This window comes from Carassius gibelio, chromosome A20, assembly GCF_023724105.1.
Source record: "Carassius gibelio isolate Cgi1373 ecotype wild population from Czech Republic chromosome A20, carGib1.2-hapl.c, whole genome shotgun sequence".
Taxonomy (NCBI): domain Eukaryota; kingdom Metazoa; phylum Chordata; class Actinopteri; order Cypriniformes; family Cyprinidae; genus Carassius; species Carassius gibelio.
The window spans coordinates 19,175,513-19,198,606 of record NC_068390.1 but is presented as its reverse complement, the minus strand read 5'-3'; the positions used below and the strand labels follow the sequence as shown (position 1 = coordinate 19,198,606).

Sequence of the window (23,094 nt, the reverse complement as noted above, 5' to 3'; positions counted from 1 at the left end):
GGTTTATGAACAAAGCCTGGAAGATCTTTGGGAAGGCAGAGCACTGAAGGGGTGTGGCGGTGCTTTTAAAGCCGGCAGACACATTGCTCTGGAGAACAGTGACGGTATGTGTGTGTGTGTGTGTGTGTGTGACTCAGATGTCTCAGAGTCAAAAAGCTGATATTCTTGGAGGACATGCATTGAGGACGAAGGTCATCACATTAACAGGGGACATGCTACACATGTATTCAAGAGAACAGATTGAATGTATAGCAGGAGGAAGTGACAGCATGCTATGAAGAGAGAGATGATAAGAGAAAAAAGGGAAGAGAATTAGAATCAGTGGAGGCTGGTGGGGGTTGTGCTCCCATATCTCTCTTCTTCTCTCATTCTCTAGCCTGTCAGCTTTAGCTCAGGGCTCTTATGACATCGTACGCAACACGACACAACAGCATTTACATAATGCTCACATCCACACAGACTGGGATATCAGAATGGGAGATTGGAAGGTCTTCATTGATGGCAAAACTGGATCCAGTCAGTCAGATGGGGACAGCATTCAGACAGCATGACTGTTCTGGATTCAACATGGACAATCAGGGCTCAACAATAAGGATGGCCTGCTGGCTCGGGGCCAGTGTGAGAATGTGTCAGAACAGTTGGTGGAATAATCACTTGCCCCTTTGGACCATTGCTGAATTATTTTATATTCATTGGTGTTGTATATCCATTCTTATGCCTTGAAAGCATTGACATTTGGTTTTCAGTGATATATTCTACATTATTGTTGCAAATTCCCCATATTTTATATTATTGTCTAACAGGTGTGCTTGTCATGATCCTGGCTTTTCCTCTTCTTTATGTCCTGGCCTCACTCTGACACACACACACACACACACACACACACACACACACACACACACACACACACGCACACACACAGTGCTTTTGTAAAAGTTGCAAAGATGATGTGATAATCTTGGAAGCATCAGTATGAATGTGTTTAAAGCCACAAACCATCAGTAATGTTTGGTATAGTTTGCCATCGTTTTTCAGAACAAGCGTTATTACATTAATGCTATATTATTTCTCATTTATTTAGTGACATTTTTACATTCTCTTTTCCAAGCATCTTCGGTGAACAAAAATTGTATTAGTATTAAATGTATTAATATTTCTAGCAATTAAAAAAATGCTGCTCATTCTTTTGTGAGCCAGTAAAATTATTACAGCAGAAAAAAAATCCTTTGTGTTCAGAGTCCTGACAGTGATAGATACTTAAAACTCGGTTCACTTGACGGTCATATTTGCAGTGCTTCTGGACATCTATTTCGGGCATGCAAGACCAACTCCTGTTTTATATGGGGAACAAATTAAATCTCAAAAACTGCAGGACACACTTTGGACCAGAAAAAAACTTCTATAATATAATTATAGAAATATATTCTAGAATATCATGAATATATGCTCAAATTGTGTTAAAATTGTGTTAAAAATGTGTTTTTCAGGTTAGTTTGCAAATGTGCATATTCAATTCAATTCAATTCAATTCAAGTTTATTTGTATAGCGCTTTTTACAAAATAAATCGTTACAAAGCAACTTTACAGAAAATTATGTTTCTACAATATTTAGTAGTAGCTAGTAGTTTGTGCACATTTGACAGGATTTTAGAAAAAAAAATAATAATAATACAAGACATAGTCAGCTAGACGATGAACTATCAATATTATTAAGTTATTATATGATTCAGTCACACATTTAGCAATAATTGTTAGTTCTGTTTGTTGATTCAAGGTTAGCATCATCTGAGGTCCTCTGAGGGTCAGCATCATCTCTTCTCAGGTGTTCTGGATCCAGACTGGAGCTTGTTTAAATCCTAGTTACCACGGGATGTAATCCCGTGGCGAAACATAGAAACAAAATACAGACATCATTAGCATAGCTGCTGATCCAACAAAGTAAAATTAGTTTAACCCAAGCTAATGAATAAAAATGCAACTTTGAACAGATGCAACTACACTCACAATTAAAAAGAAACATTATTCGAATGCTTGGCGAAAGAGATGTGTTTTTAATCTAGATTTAAACAGAGAGAGTGTGTCTGAACCCCGAACATTATCAGGAAGGCTATTCCAGAGTTTGGGAGCCAAATGTGAGAAAGCTCTACCTCCTTTAGTGGACTTTGCTATCCTAGGAACGACCAAAAGTCCAGCGTTTTGTGACCTTAGGGTGCGTGATGGATTGTAACGTGGTAGAAGGCTAGTTAGGTACGCTGGAGCTAAACCATTTAGGGCCTTATAGGTAAGTAATGATAATTTGTAACTGATACGGAACTTAATAGGTAGCCAGTGCAGAGACTGTAAAATTGGGGTAATATGATCATATTTTCTTGACCTCATAAGGACTCTAGCTGCTGCATTTTGGACGACCTGTAGCTTGTTTATTGAAGAAGCAGGACAACCACCTAGAAGTGCATTACAATAGTCCAGTCTAGAGGTCATGAATGCATGAACTAGCTTTTCTGCATCAGAAACAGATAACATGTTTCGTAGCTTGGCAATGTTTCTAAGATGGAAGAATGCAGTTTTTGTAACATTGGAAATATGATTTTCAAAAGACAAATTGCTGTCTAATATAACACCCAGATTTCTGACTGTAGAGGAAGTAACAGTACATCCGTCTAGTTGCAAATTGTAATCTACAAGATTCTGTGTAGTGTTTTTTGGTCCAATAATTAATATCTCTGTCTTATCCGAATTTAATTGGAGAAAATTGTGTGTCATCCAATCTTTTACATTTTTAACACACTCTGTTAGCTTAGATAATTGGGAAGTTTCATCTGGTCTCGTTGAGATATATAGCTGAGTATCATCAGCATAACAGTGGAAGCTAATTCCGTATTTTCTAATAATATTACCAAGGGGCAACATATATATTGAAAATAGAAGGGGACCTAGGACGGATCCTTGTGGCACTCCATATTTTACTGATGATAAATGAGATGACTCCCCATTTAAGTAAACAAAATGGTAGCGATCGGACAGGTAGGATCTAAACCATCTTAGAGCCTGCCCTTGAATACCTGTATAGTTTTGTAATCGATCTATGAGTATGTCATGATCTATGGTGTCGAACGCAGCACTAAGATCAAGTAAGACTAGAAATGAGATGCAGCCTTGGTCTGACGCAAGGAGCAGGTCATTTGTAATTTTAACAAGTGCAGTTTCTATGCTATGGTGGGGCCTAAAACCTGACTGAAATTCTTCATACATATCATTTTTATGCAGGAAGGTGCTCAATTGAGCAGACACAACTTTCTCTAAAATTTTAGACATAAATGGAAGATTTGAAATAGGCCTATAATTTGCCAGTACACTAGGATCTAGTTTTGGTTTCTTAATAAGAGGCTTGATAACCGCCAGCTTGAATGGTTTTGGGACGTGTCCTAAAGTTAACGACGAGTTTATGATATTGAGAAGCGTTTCTTCTGCTACAGGTAACAGCTCTTTCAGTAATTTAGTGGGTACAGGATCTAATAAACATGTTGTTGGTTTAGATACAGTGATAAGTTTATTTAGCTCTTCCTGTCCTATGGTTGTAAAGCGCTGCAGTTTATCTTTGGGTGCGATGGATGAAACTGAAGTGTTAGACGCTGTAGAATCTACATTCGCTATTGTATTTCTAATGTTATCTATTTTATCAGTGAAGAAATTCATAAAGTCATTACTATTTAACGTTGGTGGAATATTTGAATCAGGTGGCGTCTGGTAATTTGTTAACTTAGCCACTGTGCTAAATAAAAACCTAGGATTGTTTTGGTTATTTTCAATGAGTTTGTGTATATGCTCTGCCCTAGCAGTTTTTAGAGCCTGTGTATAGCTGGACATACTGTTTTTCCATGCAATTCTAAAAACTTCTAAGTTAGTTTTTCTCCATTTGCGTTCAAGACTACGAGTTAATTTCTTGAGAGAGTGAGTATTACTGTTATACCATGGTACAGTACGTTTTTCTCTAACTTTTTTCAATTTGATTGGGGCAACAGCTTCTAATGTATTAGAGAAAATAGTGCCCATGTTGTCAGTAATTTCGTCTAATTCGTGTGTATTTTTGGGTACAATTAGCAGTTGAGATAGATCAGGCAGGTTATTTGCGAATCTTTCTTTGGTGGCTGGAACAATAGTTCTGCCCAGACGGTAACGCTGCGACATATAGTTAATATCAGTTATACGCAGCATGCACGATACAAGGAAATGGTCTGTAATATCATCACTTTGAGGTACAATATCTATAGCAGTAAGATCGATTTCATGCGATATAATTAAATCTAGTGTATGATTAAAACGATGAGTGGGCCCGGTGACATTTTGCTTGACTCCAAAGGAGTTTATTAGGTCAGTAAACGCAAGTCCTAATGTATCATTTGCATTATCAACGTGAATATTAAAATCTCCCATGATTAGCGCCTTATCAACTGTAACTAGAAGGTCTGAGAGGAAATTTGCAAATTCTTTTAGGAATTCTGTATACGGCCCTGGTGGTCTATACACAGTAGCCAGAGCAAGAGATACATTAGATTTCTTTTGCATGTCTGACAGAGTAACATTTAGCAGAAGTATTTCAAAAGAGTTAAACCTGTATCCTGTTTTCTGGGTAACATTGAATATCACTATATATTGTTGCAACACCCCCGCCACGACCAGTCTGACGGGGCTCATGCTTATAACAGTAGTTTGGTGGAGTAGACTCATTTAGACCAAAATAATCATTTGGTTTTAGCCAGGTTTCAGTCAAGCAGAGTAAATCAAAACTATTATCTGTGATCATTTCATTTACAATAACTGCTTTTGGTGCGAGTGATCTAATATTTATGAGCCCAAACTTTAAAAATTGTTTTTGTTCATTTACTTTACATTTTTCTGGTTTAATTACGATAAGATTTTTTCTAGATCCTACATTATATTTATATTTTGACCTCACTATTCGGGGAACAGACACAGTCTTAATAGGTTTTACAGCGCAAGTACCTTTAGCATTTAAGCGGTTAGAACAAAACTCATCATAATGGTTATTTGAGAATTGTCTTACTAGTCACATGGAGCGAAGTGTCCTGGAGATGTTGTCAGAGAGAAGCTCCGCTCCAATTCTGCTGGGGTGTAATCCATCAGCGCGAAACAGTCTAGGACGCTCCCAGAAAAGATTCCAGTTATTAACAAATAGCAGTTTCTGTTCTTTACACCATGACAACAACCATTCATTTAAAGCAAAAAGTCTACTGAACCTTTCGTGTCCTCGTCGATACGTGGGCAGTGGTCCTGACACGACGACCGTCGCCGCGGGCGTCGTGCTGCGAACCGTCTCGATCAGGCTCCTGAAGTCCCTCTTCAGCGTCTCCGTCTGCCGCAGCGTGGTGTCGTTAACCCCGGCATATTCAGTTTCTATGTGAAACAGAGCTGCAAACAGCAACTGCAGTCAGGGCCGTAGCCAGGGTTTTAAATTTACCAAGGTCCTAAATCCAGGAGGATTATAAAGAGCCATCAAATGTAACTGAACTTGAGCAGTTCTGCAAAGAAAAGTGGACAAATAGACATATCCCAACAGACTGAAGGCAGTAATTAAAGCAAAAGGTGGTTCAACAAAATGCTGACACAAGGGGGTGATTAGTAAATACAGCTGGATAAAATAAAAACTGTGTCGGTCTTCATTTCAGGCTGCAAAGCAACAAAATCTGATTATTGAAAAGGGGGTTATTCTTTTCTATACCCACTGTAGATGAGGTAGATTGAAGAAATTCAGAAGTAAAATGCCAAGTGAAAGTTTTGAAAAATATGCTAGTTAGAATGGGCTCAAAACTGTCTTCTTCCCTATAGGTCTACATATAAACTGCATAGTGTTACTCCTTTATCACTTCCTTATACTCATCTCATCTGTCTCCATGAGTCCTTCATGTGGTGTGCATATCAAGTGTTAGAGGTCCGTTGGTGAGGACTGATGGAGATGGTAATAATATTATACACAGCAGTGTCCGTATGTTCCACCGCACGTATGCTCTGATGCAGACACGTTGTCTAATGCAATATGGCAGGAAGACAAGTGCAGTAAAGGTCAAGACAATCCGGAGACTGTTACTAACTGTAATTTGCGTTGGCTGAAATGCCAAATAAGTGGTGTATGTGGGTATCATCAGGTGGCATTGTGTCTGAGCGTGTGGTTTTGCAGGTCTTTGGTGTTAAAATCTTCAGTTTAACAGTGGAAGTATTCCTGTCCCATGGGACACATCTCATATCTGGGAGTGATACAGTCATGTCCTTGAAATACACATTTAACCCATGTCTGCTGCAGGCGAGACGTAGTACATCTCAGGGGAGGGTTGTTGGATTCATGCAGCCTTTGGCTGTGCCTAACTGTTCTTTTCCAGAGGCAGAAATTTCGTTTTGTTTTTGTCTTTTCTTCTTTCTGGTTTATTTTGTTGCTAATGGGGTGCAGTTGAAGTGATCACAGCTGGAGAAGATTATAAAAATGCATAAAAAAGTGGTGTATGTTTATCGCAATTGAACCAATAAGCAGCAGCAGTTTATACTGTAGCAGTACAGCTGCTTTTTTTTACAGCTTAAATAAAGAGTTCAATCCATAAACCCATAGACGTTCCAAACTTTTTTTTTTTTTAAGTAACACAAAAAGTGTATTTATAACACAATGTGAAATATGTTTCTTGTCTATAAAATGAAAGTGAATGGTGATCTCAGCTGTCAAGCAAGATTTTCAGTGAATCATATGTTTAGTTTCAGTCTGTTCCTCAAATATATGTCTAAGATTTGGAATTTAGTGCATAAAAGTCATTTAGTGATGATTTTTGTGCTTTTTGTAGCTTAATAGACTTTGATCCTCTTTCACTTTCATTTTATGGAACAGTGCAGCATAGACATTATGCTAAGCATTTCCTTTTTTTGTTCCACACAGGAAGGTAAGTCATACAGGTAAAATATGAAGGTGAGTAAAAAAATGATAATTGATAAAATTTAAAATTTGAATTGACTATCCCTTTAATATAAACCAAAAGGAATAAAGGATCATTAGTCATTTAGAGAGAGAAGAGCAGGATAAAGGAAAGAACAGATAGTGCAGCAAGTTGGCATTTCTTAGATTGTGTTGAAGGATGTTTCTTGTCCAGGCAGCATGCTGACTCATGGGCAGAGGGAAGAGCTGAGTAGTGCTGCTGGCTTCACACAGAGGCTTTGTCCTTGATGGAATTCTCTAGAATCTGGAAGAGGCTGAGGTATTATGGGTCAGTGCACAAGCTCGCTAATGTTCTGGCTTTTGATTCACCCTTAGGCTCGTTGAGCGGGGTCAGCAACAATTTGTAAGCACTCAAAAGTGACATGACTTTTTTCTCTCTTTCTCTGTCTTGCTCTTTCACGTTTCAATGCTTGTATGTTTTTGTTTTTTTTTAATTCACGTTCATACTTTAATTTCCTGTCTTCACCAACTGATGGAGCTGGTTGGATTAACATGGCCTGCTGCCCACAGACAACACTTCAACTTATTCACAAGTTATTATTGCTAATATAAGAGTGGCTAATCATGTTTTCAATGCCAAATTTGAAAAACAAAGAGGCAAATTCGAAACTCGCTTAAAATCCTTAGCGGCCAGAACATGATGTTTTTTCCTTCCAACACTTAAGGACATTCTGTTCTTATACCTGTTTCTATATCTTCTGTTATCGTTTCTTCATTTATTCCCTACCGTCTTTCTCCCTCTCCCTCTTTTACTCCCTCCCTCCATCACTGTTTCCATCTATCTTTTCCATCTCCCCATTTGTCTCTCCGTCTGTCTTTCGTTCTCATCTTCTCTTCTTCTCCCCCCCCTTCTTTTCTATCTGTTTAATGGCTGGCTTATCGGCACTATGCCCTGGGAATTGCTCCAGTGTTGGAATTCTTGACTGTGTGTGTGCTATGGTGTCCTTGGACAGATAATTTAGCGAAAGAGCAGTTGATTTTGCTGTAGCAGTGGATAGATAGAAACCCAGGGGAAAAAGCATAGAGCATAAAGTCCCTCGATGGGAGTTGGCTCTCCATTTGTTAAATTAAAAGCTAAATATTACCCATTTTTATTGTGAGTGCACTGTGCCATGACTTTGTTGAAAGTTAGAGTCGATTGTCCTGCCAAAAAGCAGGAGGTTTTGTCTGTCTGCTCATTTCAGTGTTGGGGAGAAACTTACCAAAGGAGGCAACACTGCATTTTTAGTAGCATGGTAGTGTTTTATATACAGTAGTTTTTCTAGTAACCAGCTACTTTTTCCAAAAGTAATGGCGTTTTCTCTTTTTTTAATGCTACATTGCTTGAGTGTCCACATTCTCTTAAATTATTATCTCTAGAGTTGAAAATGTTTGTTCATTCAAAAACCCATCTATATTTGGATTTATTTTAAACTATTTTTAGCTTTAAAAATGTACATTAAGTAGCTGTATTATAGCTAAAAACTTAAAGTTTTTTTTTATAACTATACCTATATAGAATGTATCTTTTAAAGTTTGATGCTTTCAACATAATTGAGATTCTTCGATCAGAAACCTAGAGATACATGATGAAATTATCAGTATTACCATTGGCTATTTTTAGCATTTTAAGAAAGCTTTTAAAATAGTGGACTCCTTTTATCAGCTTCAGTGTACAGACATATATCCTGAACAGTGAATGACATTTGGGGTGTGCATCCTCTACATTAAGTGCAAATGAGCTTTATGCTTTTTTTCTTAGGAAAACCTGTCTGAAGTGTACTGGACTACTGCATTGCAGTCACTAATAAATTCTTCCCTCATGGCGCCATTCGATTTAATAGGACACCTTGTATCAAAACATTTATTCAACAGCCATAATGACTGTGAATTTGAGACTTCTCATAAGGTATCAGACACAGCATCATATGCAGTCTCACCGAATCTTTAAATGTTGATTGATTTGATGTTTAGAGTGTCTTTTGTTGCTCCCCATGGGTATCAATATCCTATTTCATTCACAATAGATGCAGTGAGAAGACGTTTTACAGACTCATATGAGGAAGATAAAACTCTCTAAGCTGCATCAGTATCCTAGCAAAGTCCTAAAGCTATATTACATAGTTCTGAGATTTTAATTGAGGTATTATCTTTGTAATTGGTGGTTAATATGATATGCTGAACAAAATGTATAGGCACGTCTTTAATTAACTTATTCAGCTTATATATCTCATTGGCAAACAAATAAGAAGGTTTAATTTTCAACTTTTGGAATGCTCTTATGAAAGTTGTCTGTTGTACCTGCTTCTATTTTGCACTATATATTTTTTTCTTTTGGCCTCCGGTTACAAGAGAATCTACTAACTTTTCATTTCCACTGCCTCTCTCTTTGCTGTTCTCTTGCCTTTGCAGTTTCTTAGCTCTTGTATTTGTGTGTGTGTGTGTGTTAGAGGGTCTACATCATTCTCTGTGAGTGGTGAACGCTAGACCTAAATTTAGCTTGAAGAACAGGGTCATTAATACTCTCTGGCCAATCTCCAGGAATCAATCACACCCACCTACAAGGAGAGAGGCTTTTAATGATGCACACAGCACTTTCTTTCATTTGTGAGTCCTCCTGTATACTTCGTACTGTTTAAATGTTTCTTCATGAGATGATCACATTAACAAAAATGCTCTCTGTGTCTTTATCTCTCTCCAATCTATCCTTCTGTCTGCCATTCTATCTATTGTTCTTTGTCTGTCTGACATTTGTTTTGTCTGTTTGTCTTTTGCACAGACATAACGAATGTTTGATTTACAGTTGTGTTGGGTTCTTAGTCAGTCAATTTTTGCCACATAGTGTGAATCTTTTCCAGCAATGTTGAAATGTTATGTTAAAATCATGGCTGTAAAGCGTTAGCCATCATGCCTGATTTAACACATAAGTGCTGTAGAAATATCACATGGAAGGAAGTCAATGCTCTGGAGAAGAAAATGCCCCAGTATGCAAATTTTCTCAAGACAGGGCAGCTCTGGAAAAGCAGCGTAACATGAGTAAGTGTATTAAGATGAATCATCCCCGGTTGCATGTTAGCTGATTACAGTTGTGCTGAGTATAGGATGTTTTAATAGAGCACACTGCGTGTCAAGTGTATCTGCAGAGTGGCTTGTTTGAGAGCGTATGAGCACTGAAGCATGCTCAAGGTGAAGGCAGTTTGTTGCAGCGACAGCCACAGTGCTTGCAACTTTAATTGTTTGGGTCCCCAATAAATCAAATGTGCCTCTGGAGTTTATTTATTTAGAAAGCGTATTAGACAAATTAATCATTCCCAGGAGCATGGGTGAGAAAGAGAGAGTATGCTTGTGTTTCACACACAGTTGTGAAGCTCACTGTAACGTGTTAGACTGTGTAACTGTGTAACGTGTAACTGTGTGCATATCCATGTGTTTGCGTGTTGTCTTGTCTTTCTTAGAGTAAAGCATGACCGAACATTCCTGATGTCAGAGCAGAATCATCATCACTTGACCCCGTAGGCAGCTTTCTTTTTCTACCTGCTTTTTTCTCTGTCCCTCCTTTAGCCTACTTTTTGTTGACTGACTTAATGTCTTTGATATAGCCACACAAAAACCTTGTAAGCTGTCTTCTGAGATAGCATTTTTACAGAAATGAAATATGAGGCACGCTTCACAATTGACTTTTTGGATTTTGAGGTTTGCATGTTGGTAAGATAAATACAAAGAGCTACATTTTTTAATTACCCTGAACTGTTTTTATCAATACTTTTCAGTATTGAGTGAAACATAAGTTTCTAATCAATGTTTCTCTAACCTCAGCTGCCATGTTTTATATATTTATGTTTTCTAGGCATTATAAAAGATACCGGGAACTCTTTACAATAAGGTTCCATTAGTTAATGTTAATGTATTAACTAACATGAACAAACAATAAACAGTACATTTATTACAGTATGTATTCATCTTTGTTAATGAAAATACAGTCGTTCATTGTTCATGTTAATTCACAGTGCATTAACTAATGTTAACAACATAACTTTTGATTTTAATAATGCATTAGTCAATTTTGAAATTAACATTAGCTAAGATTTAAAAAAAAAAAAAATGCGGTAGAAGTATTGTTTATTCTTAGTTCATTAAAGGGTTAGTTTGCCCAAATAGCAAAATCATGTCATTAATAACTCACCCTCATGTTGCTCCAAACCCGTAAGACCTCCGTTTATCTTCGGGACACAGTTTAAGATATTTTAGATTTAGTCCGAGAGCTCTCAGTCCCTCCATTGAAACTGTGTGTACGGTTACTGTCCATGTCCAGAAAGGTAAGAAAAACATCTTCAAAGTAGTTTATGTGACATCAGAGGGTCAGCTAGATTTTTTTGAAGCATCGAAAATACATTTTGGTCCAAAAATATCAAAAACTACGACTTTATTCAGCATTGTCTTCTCTTCTGTGTCTGTTGTGAGAGAGGGTTCAAAACAAAGCAGTTTTTGATATCCGGTTCGCGAATGAATCACTCGATGTAACTGGATCTTCTTGAACCAGTTCACCAAATCGAACTGAATCGTTTTAAACAGTTCGCGTCTCCAATACGCATTAATCCACAAATGACTTAAGCTGTTAACTTTTTTAATGTAGCTGACACTCCCTGTAAAGTACTTATTGTAAAGTGTTACCAGGATACCAGTATGCCAAGGCTTTTGAATTTGGTCAAAGCAGGATATTTTTAGAAGGAGGTATGGTCTTGTGGAGCAGCTATGTGTCTATCATGCCTTAAAATTCTGCCTTTTTTCTACTAGTTTTTGTAACAGAGCCATTGTTAAGACATTAAATGCATGGCTACTGTCTAGTAATTGATGGCAACATCTTAGGCTGCTCATTGCTGTTTGTGAAAAGATTTAATGGGTGTTTTCTTTATAGCCATGAGCAGTCCACTGGTCTTTATTGCATGTAGGCCTAGAGCCAGCAGTGTCTTCCTCTTCATGGCATTCCCTCCACGCTCTCTCTACTGCTGTGCCCTCTTGTCAACATGTTTGTGATGTCAGCCAATTTATGTCATTTTTTCAGATCTGTGCTGTCATACACGAAGTGATGTACTTATCTGATCCCACTCTTTTTCACTCTCATTAGCATTTTCGCTGTTATTTTGCATCTTTGTCTTTTTTTGGACACATATCTATTGTCCCTGACCTCACCATATCAGCTGGCCTTTGTGTTTGTGTTTCCTCATTACATAATGAGGGTCCAAAGTGGACAGCTACAGGTGGCCGGAGGATGTATGAGGATTCAGGGTGTGTCCTTATCGACAGACACAATTTCCTCCAGTATCTTCCATCCCTGTCACTTCAAAGTCCCTGTGATGGATAGATGGGATGAGCCACTGAATGACTGTACAGGATTTCTCTAGGTGATGGATGAAGGCTGCTCTGTCCGCACTCTAGCACAGTGCAAGCTTAAAATGCAGCTTAAAATGCAGTCATTTCAGTATATTGATTATAAAATGTAAGTCTTTTTATTCATGCTTGTATATTGCTGTTTGCATCTTGTCTCTGTGCCAACGGTTTGAGCTCCAGTGATCACTCTTTTAATCAGCTTTAATTGTTCATTCCTCCCTCTTTCCACCACCCTGATTGCATACGAATATACGCATCTTGCTCTCGCCTTCCTTCCTTTCTCCTTCTCTTTCTCGCTTTCTGTCTCTCCATGCATTGGAAAAATGAGTGTGTGCAGTTCCCAGCGGAGGTTATCATCAAATTATATCTCTACAGCAGAAACACAGACACACACATTCACACACCATGAGCCAGGCATCCAATGAGCCTGCTGAGAAATTACACAGTCTTCAACTATTTGGCATTTAATTAACAGAACTTTTTTTGAAGTAATTATTATTAACTCAATGAGTCTTTTTATGAAAATAGAGGATGCTTGAATATACATGATGCATAAAATATGTTTACGTGATGCAGTTTTTTATTATTAATGATTTTTTGATGTTAATGATTGCTTTTTTACAATAATTGACCTTTCTATAAGTGTTTTTTTTTCTTAATGAATTAGAATTCACAAACAAATGATGCAAAAAGAAAAAAAGACACGATAACATATATAATTAGGCTGCATATTTTTATTATTGTTATTATTATTATTATATACATTATTCATATAAATATGTAATATCATACTTTTATCAATATATATTTCCATATTTAGCTGCCAGTGAGATTGTAGCATTAGTATCAGTACACTTTATTTGGGTTCTAGTAAATCGTGACCTTTGACTTTCTGACAGTGTTATCAGACTCTTCAGACGGGGAGAGACTATGACAACAATAATGTTTGTAAAGTGGGCTGTTGTGTTTTATTACCAGCCTTTATTGAGCAGATTTGACAGTGACTGACAGACTTCATTGCTAGCAGCCGTGCCGAAGAGATTGGCAGAGGTAATTAACTTGTATGTCTACAGAGGGTGAACAGTGACTGACATGCATTTACTGGAACAGTGGCTTTAATTAAAAAAAAAAATAATAATATATATATATAATAAAACGCTGAAACAATAAGGGGCATGTTCAGACTTTGACCCAAAAGTGCCACGATCTTGTTAGGCTTGATTTCCTGATTCTCTCCTTGACTCAGAACCCTTTCAGATTCGGCCGCCCCGGTGTGGAGTGTTACTGTCAGCACGAGAGCGGAGCAGCCGTCATTCAGCTACAGTTTCTCATAAATGAAGTGAGTGTTTTATGTTTTTTTTTTCTCTTTCTGGGTTCTGCTCAACCTTATGCTAAAAGCCTATTCCAAGAGGCAGTTTAAATAAGCCAGGATGAAGCCTCAAGAGGCTCAGATGATCCCTTAACCCAGAGTCTTTCCTGCCACAAACCCTCTTGTCCTCCAGAGTGGGCCTGGAGGGATCCTACAGAGGAAGCTGAAATTACCATTTTCTCCCCAGAGTGTTGCCCACAGTCAAGACCACAGGGATCTCTTACACTAAGCTGCCTTGTAGATTGTGCTCCTTAGAGTCAAAATGATTAGTTCGCTCAGCGTTCACAGGAATATTTGGCCGTTTATGGAGACTTTTCTTCTTGAATTAATTTGAAGTGCATCTTGACTCGTTTTGGTTGCAACAATTCTCTTTGTGTGTATTTAATTTTAATCAACATATAATAGAAATATGTTAGGAAATAAGGAATATATTGATTATTTTATATACTTTTAAATATTTTTAGTGAGGTTTATTCCTTAAAAAAAATAATAATAATAAAGATAAAATATTTTGATGAAACAAGGCAAACTACAATAAGTAAGTAAATAAATTACATCCTGAAATGAGTTAGTCATTCTAAACAGACTTTTCGATCAGGAAGTTATTTCTGAAATGAACATGCTATGTTTTGTACTTCTATTTTAAGACCACTTGGATGGCAGATGCTTTTATCCACTTGAAAGTGCATTCAAAATGTGCTTTATTTTCCTGTATTTCCGTTCCCTGGGAATCAAACAAAGACCTCTGTGTTAGTAGCACCATGATCTATTAGTAGCATCATGTGAAATAATAATAGAACTGAATTCATGATGATTGACTGTCATTCCACCCAAAATCAGTTTGGGAAATTCCAAAATGATATTTTGCTAAACATTAAAACACACATATAAAACTGCCATTCATTTGTTTTATTTATTTGAGCTATTTGTAAAAAAAAGAAAAAAAAAAGAAAAGTGAATTAAATTATTTACTCACTTACTTTGATCTTATTATCTTCTGATAAAATTTATGTAACTGTAAATTTATTTATATTGCAAAAAAAAAAGATAGTTGAAATCACTTTTTTTATGATTTTGTAAATAAAATGTACAGATGTATGTGTGTACAGTAATATACAGTATGTAGACACTGTTTTTGCTGTATGACGGTCCTATTTTAAGTGAGAGATGGCTGGGCTTCATAAGCTTTTATTTTTAGCGAAAATGTAATTTTGAGTTCCTTCACACATTCATTAGTCTGTGTTTGTGTGTATGTATTTTCAATCTCAGTGTGTATGTGTTTGTTTGTGGCTCAACAGACCAAGCAGAGCCTGTACAGACGGACAGACAGACACACACACACACACCTGGGACAAAACACAGACTCTTGTCTGTTTGATATTCAGCCTCTATAACCAGAGGAAAGGCAGCCTCTGTGTGTATTTGGTCTGAATATTCCAGTGCCTAGATGGAAAGGAGATATTTTGTGGTAGCATCCTTCCTCCATCCCCTCTGTCTGTCCCACCCACACTGTCTCTCTTTCGATTTATTTTTCCACTCAGTTCTCTCTTTCTCTCTCACACACACACATACATTCACCTCCCACCACTTTATCTCGAATCTTCCAGCTCTCATGAAATGTTGCAGAAAGAATAGCTTATCTCTACCGGTCTATGGTATGTGTCAGGGTTTTTTTTTCCAAGCAGGTAAGAGAGGCAGCGCCTCTGAATGATAATCAACAGTACAAAACCACTTGAAAACTCTGTTTCTCTGGATATACTGGATTTACTGGGTGTAGGTTTGAAGAAAAATACTAATATTTGTTCTATTCTAGGCCTGATAACGTGTTGTCATAAAGAGCACCTTTTTTTGTTTTTTGCCATTTCAGCCTTTTGTTTTACGGGGACACAGGAAGTGTCCTCATAAACCATGTTTACGTTGTAGTACCCATGTCATTATACCCATTTGTGTCCTCATAAACCATATATACTGTACCAGTACACACACACATACTTTAGTGTCTTTCTTCATTCTCTCTCATAGGGGGCGCTGGTTAGTGCTTTGTCTGATGACAGTATTCACCTGTGGAACCTGCGACAGAAGAGACCAGCTGTGCTGCACTCACTCAAGTTCAGCAAGGAGAGGTCAGCCATGGTCACTTAATCTACACTTGCTCTGAGTGTGTGTGTGTGCATGTAGACTGCTGATCAGTGTTAGCGATACATTACCGTGTGTGTGTGTGTGTGTGTGGCAGAGCTGGTGTTGGATCTGATACCTGTTTCTCTCTTTCACTCCCTTATTATTCCAGTTGACTTTCACTTACTCTCTCACTGTTGGTACCCAGGTGCAGCCCAGAACACAACAGTCATTTCTCTGTTGGTCGCTCAGGGAGGCGAGTCAACATGTTTAATCATGTTTGCAAACAGTAGTGGGAAAAGAATTAAAGCAGAAAGAAGTCTTATTTTACTATTAAGTTCCAATTTTTTGTTTTTGGGTCAACTATTGCTTTAAATGACCATCAAATACGACAAAGCTTATTGGATTATGCTTGCTTATACACTATCTTAAAGTATTTTTGTGAAGCTTAGTTGACTAGAAGGCGAGTTGTGAGTCATTAAAGTTAGAGTGAATCTTCATTGGACATCAGTGTGTCCAGTTTTCCATTATATGCCTCTTTAAAATCATAAAAAGTTGTGTATTTGAAACTGTGTCCTCAACAGTGACATACTAAGGAAACTACAATCAGCGCTGTAGCTCTGTGGCAAGAATTGAAGAATGTGTGAGACCTTTAATCACACTCATAGCTATAGATCAGTGCAGGAAGGTTGTAACCTTCTGATTCGGTTTGGACAGCTGTCGACTCTGATAAGACATGAGGCAGCCCTTCACTTATAATCTGCACTGCTTCTGTTGATGAGAGTGACAACACGCCAACAGCGGCTTTCAGGGTCAAACAAGTTTTTACCACATAACTCTGTGTTTGTGTGTGTATGTGCGGGTCTCTGTACGTGTGTATGTGCCTCAGAAAATACAGGCTGAGGTTATAGGTATAGGACTGATGTGTCAGTGCGCCTGACATTTAGAAAGTGTTTCCCTTTGTGACCTGCCTCACCCCTGAGGCTGCACTGGGGCGGCTGTGCCCCTAAGTGCAAATAAAATGTCTCAGTGTTGATTAACATTTGGCGTTAAGAGCGCATTTTACTTGCATAATGCAATGCATTTCTGAGCGAAAGTAGATTCTGAAAGCCAGATACATAAACATAAAAACAAACTATCGCCCTTTCAGGAACAAGAATCAGCCCACGAAAGACTTGTGGGCTATGATGCTGAAAGATGCTTCTTTTTTGGAAAGTATATTTTTGGGTGGAACATAGTTCGACCTGCTGTCAGGACACCATGGCTATGCAAGCTGATGTCCTGACAGGAAGCTGTCGGAAGATGTTACAACAGCTAGAGAGGGTTGAGAGAGGAACAGCCTGTTAAAAAATGCTCTTTTCTGGTATGGACTTTAAAACAGCTCCCCCCCTGAAAATGCTTGTAGGAAATTTTGTAGGAAAAAGATATTGTACTGTGTTGACTTAAAATGTTTTTGCTGCACTTGAGCTATTCTGACGCATAAGAAAAGCAAAAATTCAACTGATGCAAACACATTTGTTCTTACAAACATTTACTGGAAGATTCATTTCCTGTATGTTGTACATGTGGAGCTGGTCAATTGTGCAGCTTGGTGCCTCAAAGGAGCTGTAAAATGAATTTTCCCATATGATGCCATTGAAAGACAATGTTTATGCAGATGAAATGATGCTGTTCTGGTGCTGTAACATGAGTGTGTTTTTTATGTGTGTGTGTGTGTGTGTGTGCGTGTGTGCGTGTGCGTGTGTGTCCCTGCAGGACGAAGGCTCAGTAAAGAGCAAGCCAAATGTCAGGAGTGCAGGGCATCCGTCTGTCATGCTAACACACTCATTTATCTCATTATCACACCATCACAGAAAAGCCATCTGAACACGTATGCACACCTCACTCTCACACGTGGAGGGCTGTTGATGTTTGTGAATGGGGGTGTGTCTGGTTCTTCTAAACAAAAAGAAAAAAGCTGGGAGAAAAGTGTGAGAGAAAACGTGTGGCTCAGGTTTTGCCAACATTAGTGGGACCAAAGAGTCATTATAGTAAAAACTACATACAATAAGAAGCAGGGAGCAGCAATTAGTCCCATTAAGGAAAATGTCTTAATATAAATCATACTGAATGATTTCTTAATAAAATGATACAAATGATAATTAGCTCAGTATAAAAACAATACAAGTGAATTTAGTGCCCCAGACATGATAGAAAAATATACAAGTTTATGTGTTTTGTTGTGGTACACAAATCTTGGCTAGTTATCCTGGAGTAGATGTGCAGATGTCATTTTAAATTCTCTGTTACATGACACACACACTCCAAGTCAAGTGATAGATGTGATAATTTTTTCCTGTGCTAATTAATGAATGAATTAATTAAGGAAGGATCATTAGCTAAGTATAGAAAATGTGCCAGAAAAAGCCTAAATAAGTATTTTTTTCCCACTTAAACCTTTTGCAATTAAAGAAATGGATAGTAATTTTGACAAAATGTTCACTTACCCGAGATGACATAATGTAGACATAAATATTCATATATATTAATATATAAAATTAATATATATAATAGTTCAAATGAATAGTCTGTTATTTTCATGCTCTTGGAGTTTTTCCATTATTAAAATTTGAATACCAGTACACGTGTGTGTTCTTTAAAAGCCTCTTATGTTTTCGCTTACGTTTTTTTCTTTTTGTTTTCCCTTTCTGAAGGGAGAGGAAAATAGAGAACAGTCAGCAGTTCAACTTGTGTCGTTTTTCAATGTCTTCTCCATGCACATCTGTCTGATAGACAGGAAAGAAGTGTGTTGTGTCTGATGCATGGTTTTTCTCTCAACACTCCACTCATGAATATATTCATGATGCTGCAAGGTGCTGGTGCGAAGTGTTGGAGGCAGGTGTATGTGTGCACTCGTGTTGCAGGGAAAAAGGAGTGTGAAAGGGGTGAGAGTCAAGCCGTTTGCACGACACCAAAACAAACAAGCCTTTTGTTCATAAAATCATAACATATGGTCCACCGAGATGCCTGTGAGTTTTGGAAAACTAATAATTAAGATAGACCTTAGACTGAGTAATATTTCAGTTTTAGTGTTGATTAAACAGAAGCCTTAATGTCTTTGACTCCAGTAGCTGAGCTTCCTGCACTTTTATCCCTCTAGGCGTACAGCAAAGTCCATTTGATTTGAGCTAGCCGAACTGCAGCTCAAGTTACACTAAGCATTTTTATACATAGGCATGACATAAATTACATGGTAGGAAACAAATTGTGTGGTTCATTGATGGAGCATGTTACTATCATTGTTCTTCGTGTTCTTCATTTTACATGCGCTTTTTTTGTGGTGCAACTTATCCATAGTTCCCACAGGAAAATGCTATTTCTCAGAGGTTGCTCTTTCATAGTTATGGAGACTGAAGTCTGGGACGTCGGAGTTCTGGGAGTCAGAAATGTTATGAGCAGTCTCAGATGTGTCTCCTAATAAACAAATCAATTGTTTACAGTCAACAGGTAAACTGGTCTTGAACTAAATGGGGCAAAAGGTTTTATTGAAATCACAAACTTTGCAGACTTTGATATCTTGGCAAATCTGGGCACGTTTTTGATGTCTCTTTTGAAACTCTGAAAGAGGCACTTGAGATCACAGGGGGTCTCAGAAAAATCTTATAAAGTGGAAATTTAAGTGAGTCTCCATTTAATCTCTTTGCTGTTGACTAGTAGTTAAACAAGACTATCATAAGAAAAGCTAGGGGTGCTCTGATTGATTAGCTAAGGATCACCATTAGCCAATAATCACATTAGGAAGTTTGATTGGAAATCTCTGTCTGCCATGGGTAAAATAATTATAATGATGAAGGTGAGGTACGATTCATATTTCTTTATTAAATAACTTAAAGTAATTTGAAAACTTTCTGTGAAATGTAATTTCACAAACAGTGTGAGTGAATCCCCGCTCACTCTCTCTCTTTACCTCTCAAAATCACCACTTTACTTCTACACTAACAGGCAATGTTGCATAGTCACTAAAGTTTATCATTTGCATTTCTTTTTAAGTCTTGCCAGTGTTTAAACCATTCAGCACTCACACTCATGCACACTCAAAGCACACACACATAAGGCCGCCTCACATCACCCTAAAAAATTATTCAGAGGATCTGTTACCACAACTTAAATAAATACATGGTTGCAAGTTATAAATTCTAATTTAATAATTTAATTTAACTTGACGTGTAATTTAAACTCTATTTTTTGTGTTAATTTAATGAAAAATTAAGTTGTACTAACTCTATAAAATAACTTTGTAAATTGAGCAGTGGATTTCGAGTTCCTAGCACTGGATAAGGAGAGTAAATGCTGAAATTGAGTGTGTCTTTAATGCAAATAGAAAGATATTTTATGAAGTTAGTTCACTTAAGGACTTAATTTAAGATTTCACCTCGTATGTTAATAAAAAAAAAATCTTGTTTAATAATCCTTGCTGTGTTTGTTAGTTTTTTTTTATTATTATTATTGTTTTTTTGTGATATTTGTGCTTTTGTAATTGATTTTTTCCTATGAAAATAGCCTCAGATGGCTATGGCATTTAATAAAATTATACTACTACTCTGGGTTCCAGGTCAACAATTCCATTAGTTGGAGCAACTTAATTTTTTCTTTGAGTAATTAACTTACAAATATGTCATATGTTTCAGTTCTTCTATATCGTTGTAATTTGTATATGTCTATAAAAATCTTGATTGGAGCATCATTGTTAATAATTCTACATGATCAAAAGTATAATATCAGTACCTGTGACTGTATCAAAAGATACTGCTACCTGTGATCAACGATCGATGATCAGCTCCAAAAATCCTGATCGTAACACCCTTAATGTATAATGAGGTATTGTAGTAAAGTAAATGAACAATGTGTATGATTTTTCCATTACCGGCACAAAGATAACCTTGTTTATTTGTCCCTGCTCATAGAAAGTCTGATTGAGTTTTCCTACCTTTTCTCACCACAACCCACTTTCTCTATATATGCAGTTTCTACTGCGTAGACTTTTATTAAAACCCCATCTTGCCAGCTGTGAATTACCCCTTTAATACACTCTAAAAACTGCTGGGTTGAAAACAACCCAATTTGGGTTATTTTGACAACCCAGCGCTGGGTCAAAAAGGGACGAACCCAGCGCTGGGTTGTTTTAACCCAACCAGTTAGGTTATCATATTTAACCCAGCCTGCTGGGTTGCCTTTTTTATGGTTTAAAATGACTACATTGCAGGGTTTAAAAAACCAGAGCGGGTGTTTTTTTATCACTGTATTTCAGAAGGAAAACTACTGTATTTAGAAAATGTTCAATATCATTTCGCATGTGCTTGATAAGGCAGCATTTGTGAGCTCAGCACCGCTCTGCAGCCGTTACCGGAGAAACCTACCTCTCCCGCTCTTAGCGCCTCCTGCTGGCAGAAAATAAACTCGCAGAGTGCAGCCATGTGGGGAAACGATGCATTTCTACGTTAAAATTAACCCAAATTGAGCTAGGCATTAAACCTACAAATGTTGTTCATTTTAAATATCACTTTTACACACAAATAATAATTACCAAAAGGAAAATATTTATTAAAAACAAGAGAAAAGTCAAAAAGTAACATGTTAGAAGAAATGCAGAAAAGGATGGTATTAACAGCTACAGAGTTCATAAACAAAGCATTGAACATTTGATGAATATAACTTAAGATCAAATTGGACTTTGTTCAATTGTATATATTGTATAAAAATATACGAAAACACATACAATAAATTTACAATTAGTTAGGTTTTTTCCCAACTATTCTGGCATGACAGTACACAAATAAATCACAACATTAACTTTGATATTATAACATTTAACAGACGCATGTGTGTGTGTGTGTGTGTGAAAGAATGTGAGCAGGTGTATGAATGACAGAGTGTAAACTCTTCTACTAAACAACACAGAAAAAGCATTTAACTTTTTTTTTTTTTTTTTTTAACAAATTATACACTTACAGTTTGTTTCATAGTCCATGAATACAGATCATGCATCACAGTCAGTTTTCATGATCTCTTTAGCATAACTGATGTAGTCATGAAGAAACCCCATCAGCACAGCATCTGACATCTTCTACATCATCCAGGGCAGCGTCCTCCTTTAAAACCACCGCTGCATCAGTTTAGGGGAAAGAAGATTCTCCTCTCTGACCAGCATTCATCCCAGTCACCGCCTGTTCTTCATCAGTGGCCTAAGAGAAACACATTTGAAAAAATTAAACATTTAATTAAACTATCCATTTTCAGGTAGAGGTGTATTCACATCCGTAAGGATAGGTAAATAATTGGTTTTAAAGTTTCAACACTTTGTGCGGTTGTTTAATGTCTCAGTCCACCACAGCGCTCCAGAATGCTATAATGGCAGCACTAGTGTGAGGACATGCGATATTGTTTGAATAAATATTGCTTTCAGAAAGCTTCTTTACTGAAACATTAAAACAGATATGACATTCACATACATCACAATATTCACGTACATGGAGGGCTGCTCTTCAAACCGTTAGTTCACCAAATAATTAAAATGTTTATAATTTACTCTCCTCATGTTTTTCCAGACTCATACAAAATCTGCTAATTTTTTGGAAAACGTATGAATATATTTAATATTCTCTTTTTGTGTCCTCCATTGCTGGTCTGGGAGACCAGTATTTTATTTTGAACATACATGTTTGCTATCATATAATTTAAGATGTATTCATATAAAAATATCAGAATTTACTTCTACAATAACTCTATATTTATGAAGCTTGAAAATACTGATTATCTAAACTATAAATGGATTAACAAATATTATGAGAAAACTAAAAATATATTAATTTATGTTGTAAAGACAGACAAAAGTCTTATAGGTTTGGAATGACTTGAGGGCAAGTAAATTATTTTTTGTGTGAACTTTACCTTTAAGAGCGAAGACCAAGAATAATGACTCTCCAAATCAGACAACTCCAAAGTTGGTTTGAGTTCTGCAATAAAAAACACAGACATCAATGGTCTTAATGAAATGAGCACATAATCACACTGTTGTTGCATCAAAATGTGAAGTAAACTGGAAGGAGACAACAGAAAAATGTATTTTCTAAAAATAACTTACATAAAATCTCAAAGGAATGATGCTCTCCCATGTCTCTTGCTTTTAACATCTACAAAAACAAAAAAACAAACATTATTTTACTCTTAGTAAAAAAACAACAACTGATAACATGAAATTATGAAGTTTACT

The 23,094-nt window shown here is 37.0% G+C and overlaps 1 protein-coding gene and 2 long non-coding RNA genes across 4 annotated transcripts in view; 1 reads left to right on the top strand and 2 right to left on the bottom strand.

Moving 5' to 3' along the window:
* LOC127938687 (uncharacterized) overlaps positions 1–23,094 on the bottom strand; it is a 77,991-nt gene that overhangs the window by 8,461 nt on the left and 46,436 nt on the right. The gene's annotated exons all lie outside the window — the stretch shown is intronic.
* Positions 1–23,094, top strand: part of LOC127938685 (syntaxin-binding protein 5-like) — an 87,815-nt gene that overhangs the window by 21,184 nt on the left and 43,537 nt on the right. For both annotated transcript variants that reach the window (XM_052535495.1, XM_052535494.1), the window contains exons 3-4: positions 13,619–13,700; positions 15,753–15,853. In XM_052535495.1, the coding sequence (XP_052391455.1) occupies positions 13,619–13,700; positions 15,753–15,853 (183 nt within the window). The remainder of the gene's footprint in view (positions 1–13,618; positions 13,701–15,752; positions 15,854–23,094) is intronic.
* Positions 21,230–23,016, bottom strand: LOC127938686 (uncharacterized). The gene is made up of 3 exons (XR_008148775.1): positions 22,966–23,016; positions 22,773–22,837; positions 21,230–22,066 (listed from the first exon to the last, which is right to left on the bottom strand). It is a non-coding gene; the product is annotated as an uncharacterized LOC127938686 (long non-coding RNA).